Raw genomic sequence first — 6511 nt, 5'->3', positions numbered from 1 at the left:
GGGGCTGACACCTACCTCTAAGTTAAAAATCTTTATGTCCTCAAAGTCCCAAACATGCTGGAATCATTTGTCATAATTATGAAGCATACAACCAACCACTTCCACACTGCCAAGAAAATTACATGGCTGTGTCAAAAGATTAAGTCTGACTTGAAAAAAAACAACTTTAAATTATCCATCTATTTAAGTTGATACTCAAATTACATTACAAATTGATTGTTTACTCAAAGTTTTTTGTGAGGGAGAACTTCCTCTTTTTTAATGTGAGGGTGTATTTTCACATGTGGGAAGAACAAAGAGTATTAAAGTTAGAACCATATGTGTAAACTAAAACTAATCAGCAGCACTGATCAAATTGTGGCTTGCCTCATGCAAAGTTCCTAACTGTAATAGAGAATATGTAGCTCAGAGCTGAACTATGGAGTCCTTGGTGATCTCTGAGCTCAGTTGTTTTGCTTGCACTGATTAGGTTACTTGGTTGTCTGCAAGCAAACAACCGAGCTCAGAGAGCGCTAAAAATTCCCTAATATCAACAATGAAGTTTTTTTTTAAAAAAAAGTTGAAATCCGGAATTGCATGGAAGATTTTCAAAGCCCAGGGAAGAAGTTCAAAACCTCAGATTCTTGCTAATGTACTTGCTTATGGTTATCATATAAGCAGATCACATCATATTTCAGGAAGCTCATGTCTGCATATGCAATACCTTGTACCTACCTATCCAAGTGGCTTTTGACAGCAGCCCTTCCTATGACATTGCAAAAGCCTTTTGAATTCTAAACTTTAAAAAAGTTTAAAAATAAATAAATAAATAAAAAACCTAGATCTGGAGATGGCACGCAATGAAAGAACAAAAAGAAACCCAGACTTGGATTGTCACTTACAGAGCCACATTCAATTGACAAAATTCAATTTTACTTTGCTTAAAATATGTATATACAAATGTAATTCCAAGTTATTGCAGTTGAGAAGAAAAGGATATTATAATGTATCGGGTTCTTCCCGCAGGAAAGAAGACGAGGCAAGTGATTTCAGCAGAACTCATGGTTTATTGCTTGCAGGATCTGAACTGAGAATAGTGCTGCAGCTTGCAGCAATTTATAGCCTGGCCCCTAGGCAGCAGCCAACAGATTTAAAGTAACCCATTGCCACCTAGGGGCAGCCAATAGCAGGACTGGAGACCTGGAGTCTGGGTTGCTGGAGAGCCGTTAGCTGCCCCAGCTAACCACGTGGTGCTACAATTGAGCCCAATACATAATAGATATGATTATCATCCCAAAGTTTCAGGCTTCATTTTCAAAATATATCTAGAGCTGAAAAGTCATACGATCCCTTGAGCAGCACAAAAGAGGTAATTGGCATCCTCTACCACAGTCAGTGGCAAAGCTTTTATCAAATGTGTGTAAGACAAGTAAGATGAAACGCCTGAGTTGTGTATCATCATGTCATAATGCACGTTCTGTCATTTTCCCCTCTTGCTTCTCCTCCCCTCTCCAGGCACCTATGAGAAAGGTCATATTGTAGGGATGTGCGGATTGTGAGCCTCAAATCAGAAATAAGAGATAGATTTCTTAAATCCAGAGTTTATTCTACAGTATTTTTTTTAAAAAAGAGTGCAATTTTAAAAAGAGCATTACAATTTAAAGATTCCTAATATGTAAAGAGAAACTAATGATACTGCCAGTATACAGTATATGTACATGAATGGCTCTCTGATTCTATCCAAACATATTCCTTGACAAAACTATATAGAAGCAAAATCCTATTGTTAGAACCTTACAAAAAATTGACCATTCATCCCATTGGACTTGAGAACATAAAAATAGTTTAGGCTTCTGAGCTCTAGCAATTGTTTTAGAAATGAATATGAAAGTTTAATTTAAGGGATTGCAATTTGGTCTACAGACAGAATATAGAAAAACAAAATGGAAGCCAACCTGAGGATTATTTAGACTAAGTGTGCTCAATGTATTCATTTTCTGCAGCTAAAGTCCAAATAAATCATAGAATCCACTTAAAAAAATAATTTATGGAAGAAACCTATTCACTGGAACAGAGCAGGGTTATATACATAAGATCTAAGGCACTGACACTAGCTAAGAAGTTCCATCAGAAGATGCAAGAAAGCTGTTCCTTTGAGAACCAGGACAATTTTTGTCCAGTGAAGTAGAAGGCATTGAGCAAAACAGTTGAATGGGTGAGCTTAGCATATGACACCTGGTTCTCTTCTTGATAGCACCTACAAATACTAGAGGATTGGGGTTTGTTTTTTTGCTTAAGCTCATCTGATCTAAATAATTTTGGAATAGATGTTCCCTAAATTATCAGCTACTATTCAGGACAAAGTAATCTTATTAAGTGATGGGTGTATCTGGCTGTGTCTGGCAAAATGGCTTTTCTTTTCTTTTCTTTTTGTTTTACTTCAAAAAGAAGATAACCTCTGCATTAAGATAAATTCCACCTACATGATGGTGTTTGGTTCTGTTTACATTTAGGCTTTGCTTTCCACACTAAAAGTCAACAGAATCCTTGATTGTGCTTGACCTGTAGATTTGCTGTCACTTTACTGTTTCATCCTGGCTAACAATCTGGAATACACAGGAGCTGGAAAAAAAAGAGAAAAAAAACAGAACCAGCTTTAAAACACAAGTCATCTTATTTGATCTCTGCACAGAAATTTGCACTAAAATTAAAATCAGTATTCAGGTATTGCCTCTTTTCCAGGCAAACTGATACTCCAGATGCAATAGACCAGAACTCCTATAATTCTCTAACCATAGACTATACTGTTAAGACCATGTAATGGGCTATGAGGATAACTTTGAGGGAGAGAAGAGGAATTGCCCTAAGCCTAGGCAACAGCCTGAGTGAAAAGGAAAGCTGAGGGTAGAATAAGCATCTTAGAAAGGATTGTCTCCCAGCCCAGCTATCTGGAATGTAAAAGGCAGGGAGGGAAGTACAGTCAGACTTACAAAATTCTGTTACTTTAACCTTATAATAAAAATAGTATTAGCATTTATAAGTTGAGTTTCCTTGTCTGGACTACCTTGAAGAAGTTGTGGAATATGGCAGTTGTAAGCTTGCAATAATTTGTTTTCTTTTAGTCTAGTTTGCTTACAGTCTATTTATTTGTAAAACTATTCAGCTATAATGATATCCAGTGATCAACAGAATGTTCACTGATCAACATATTAGATCAGGTTTAGAATTAGGAAGCAATAAAATAACAGAATCGATTATACTCCCTACAGATTGCAAGTTTTTAAAAAAATCTTCTAAATGAGTTTGGAGCTGGTTTCCTTGATGTGGTGGTTTTAAACAGATTTTTAAATAACAATGTCAGAATAATATGCGTGCTAAAACTTCCTGTCAATGCCTTTTTGCAAACAAATCTGACAGGGATATTTTTTCCCCTCCATCAAGAAAGTGGTAGTATACTCAAACTAGGACATTTATTTTATTTAATTACTGATAGTATTTATAACCTGCCCCAATTCCAAGACTCTGGGCGATGTCTAAATTCAGCAAAACAACGTTACAGAACAAGTTATCAAGTCAATGGGTATGATAAGAGCAATGGAAGCTTTGCTAAAATAATATAGCTTTTATTTGTTTACTGAAAGTTTGTTTATTGATGCTTGGGAAACAGAAAAGGGGTTTCCAAGAAAGGTTATTGTCCTCTATGCTGCCTGTGAAGGCTGCTGTCCAATCCATCTTCTGTGTCTTTGCAGGCAGGGGGAAGACATTGTGTGTGTGTTTATGTGTGTGTGTGTGTGTGTGTGTGTGTGTGTGTTTGTGTAAGAGAGAGAGAGAGAGAGAAAGAGAGAGAGAAAGGCAAAGAGTGCTTTAAGAAGAGCACTATATTAGCTTAGCTAATATCATTTTATGGTTGTATTGTGTTTCTGATTTAACAGAATTTTGAGGAGACTGAAGACTGCTAAACTCTTCCAAATAATAGTTTAAGAAAGGTTTCAAATAGCCATAGTCTGAAAAAACATAATACATTTTGCCATTTAACAATTCTACCCTTTCATTCCGGTGCATCACTAAATCAAGTTTACTCTTAGGTTCTGGCAGACAAAAGAAACAAATTTGGTAAGAGTATGGATAGGGAGAATCTCATCACTGAATGACAATGAAGATTAAGACTAATGATTCATATAGGCAATTAATTTATAGATATATTTGGCCTCAGGCAGTTATTTTCATTCTTTCACTGAAGATCATGGATTCAAATTTTATTGGTAATCCTTTTATTCTTTCATCAGATGCTGTCTAATTAATCACAGCAGGATTTTGGAAACAGCAGTGGATGAAAACCTGTCAGGTTATGCAACATTGAGCTAATTGGTGGAGGTGAGAGAAAAATGTGCTAAGCACATTGATTTGTGCTTTAAATTGTAAGCCGCCCTGAGTCTTCGGAGAAGGGCAGGATATAAATGGGATTAAAAATAATAATAATAATACTTAAACCATAAACAAGTCTATTTTCATAAATTATGACAACTATTTTGAAACTTGGGTAATACACTCTACTGTATATCTGCTGTCTTGGCACACTACAATCATTTGCAAGTTAGCTCAGATATTCATGCCAGAGTGATCATGACAGGTCTTTGCCTCATCTTCCCTTGGTTATATTTGCCAAATTGTATTTGACAAAAAAGAGAATTAATAGTGTATTGGCTCCTTAAAGCAAAACTACATAACACAAGCTAATGTAGAGGGTCTTAACAATTTCACTTCTTGCTGACTGCACCAGGGGCAAAAGTATGTTTGTATCCTTTGTGTGTAAAGATTATGCAAGACTGTAAAGAAGATCCATGTTGAACCAGACTGAAGGTGTATTTAGCTCAGCTTCTATCTTCACAATGGCCAGGTGAATGCCTCTGGCAAGATCATAAATTGGGTAAAATAGCACCCTTCTAATTATGTTTCCTAGCACATGAATTTGAGACTATTTAGCTCTGATAGAGTTATTATTTTGCTTAGGCATCCATTCATTATCTTATTTTCAATCAACTTATAAACTGAAATATAAAGTCATATCAGTCAGTGCCCCTTCCTTCCTATATACACTTTATAAATAGAGCTGAACTTTGGGCTACAATTTACCAATATGTCTTAGAAATTATTGTGTATCTCAATCTAATGAGGGTGTGGTGAGTGCCCTGATGATGTACAAAAGGATTTATGCTGATGCAGAGATAGCAACCTCCTAACATGGTGTTTCTCAGAGGCTTGTGAGCCAAGACCCATTCCACTCATTTTTTAGAAAATTTCTGGCTTAATGATAGTTAGAATGCCTGTAAGTATAGGTGATTGTACAAATTACTTTAGTACAAACTGTGATTAGTTAAAAAAATAAAATAAAATGTGTGTTGACTCCCATTATATCCAAATGTTTTCGTTTCATTTTGTTTTTTCACTTCAAAAACATAGAGGGTTTTTTTTTCATTTGCCTGGGGATGCCTGTGCTTGTATTTCCAAGTAGAAAGTCCATAATCTTATCTCATATTATAAAGGTACATTTAAAGAAGCCAGAATATGTCACGTACCAAGCCGAGCATCCCTTAGCGAAATCTGTCAGGAACAAAAGAGAAAAACATCAGTGAGGAAAAAGTGGTCAAAACCCACAGAATGTCAGGCAGAATCTGTGTGCCTTTCAAAGACATCATTTCTTGTTCTCTTCTTCACTCAAGTCCAAAGCAATTTTAGACTGTTAGCTCTGAGCTACACAGAGCTTCCACTGGAAAAGAAGCCTTGCGGAAGAACAGAGCATCCAGGGGGATATTTTGGATCACAGGCTCCGTAGCCCTTGCAAGTAGGGTTGGAAAATATTTAATTGAAATTTTAGCCTGCTATAATCCAGCAATTTTCAGAAGTGTACTAACATAAAACATCCGTGGCACAGTTAGTAATCAGTATATAATAAAGCAATTAAAAGCATGCAGGCTATCTCTAAAACCAGTTCCTGTAATATTCTTCAAGTAGCAAAGCACTCTGAAGAATTTGGCTTAACTGGCTTCTGGAGGGCAGGAAGTGGCCCAATCAATCTGATTGCCCAAGGCCGAGCTGGGCACTACAAAAGCTTAACTCGGCAAAAATCCTTCCTCTCAGCCTCAGCCCTCCAATGTTGCGTGGGTGGTGGGGGGCAATAGAAGCTATCTCTCTCAGCCTAGCTCACATCTCATGAGGAAGACAGGAGGAGAAAGCATTATATAGCCTGTGAAAAGCAAGATATAAATCTAGCAAAAGCGACAAATGGGCTGGATGGTTTCCTCAACAGGCTAAGTAACATTCTGATCTAAGGAAGCAATTCCCTTACAAGTATAAGACTGTGATTGTAGATAAAGACTAAAACAGATAGGTACCAGGCTATATCTTAAGCATGAAAGATGATTGGATGACTTAGGGCCAATCACTCTCTATCAGCTCAGCCTACTTTACAGGGTTGTTCTGGTGGGGAAAACAAAAGGAGAAAGGAGCATTTAGATATGTTGAAGAAAAATAA

The 6511-nt window shown here is 36.7% G+C and overlaps 1 protein-coding gene across 1 annotated transcript in view; it reads right to left on the bottom strand.

Moving 5' to 3' along the window:
- Positions 1 to 938: 938 nt before the first annotated feature.
- The window catches only part of TGFBI (transforming growth factor beta induced), a 56046-nt gene continuing 50473 nt past the window's right edge, over positions 939 to 6511 (bottom strand). The window contains exons 16-17 of the mRNA XM_081315614.1: positions 5556 to 5580; positions 939 to 2601 (exon numbers count right to left, since the gene is read on the bottom strand). Of these exons, the coding sequence (XP_081171740.1) occupies positions 2561 to 2601; positions 5556 to 5580 (66 nt within the window). The 3' untranslated portion in view covers positions 939 to 2560. The remainder of the gene's footprint in view (positions 2602 to 5555; positions 5581 to 6511) is intronic.

Source organism: Vipera berus (assembly GCF_964194415.1).
Source record: "Vipera berus genome assembly, chromosome: 2".
NCBI classification, from domain to species: domain Eukaryota; kingdom Metazoa; phylum Chordata; class Lepidosauria; order Squamata; family Viperidae; genus Vipera; species Vipera berus.
This window is presented reverse-complemented; position numbering and strand designations above follow the sequence as displayed.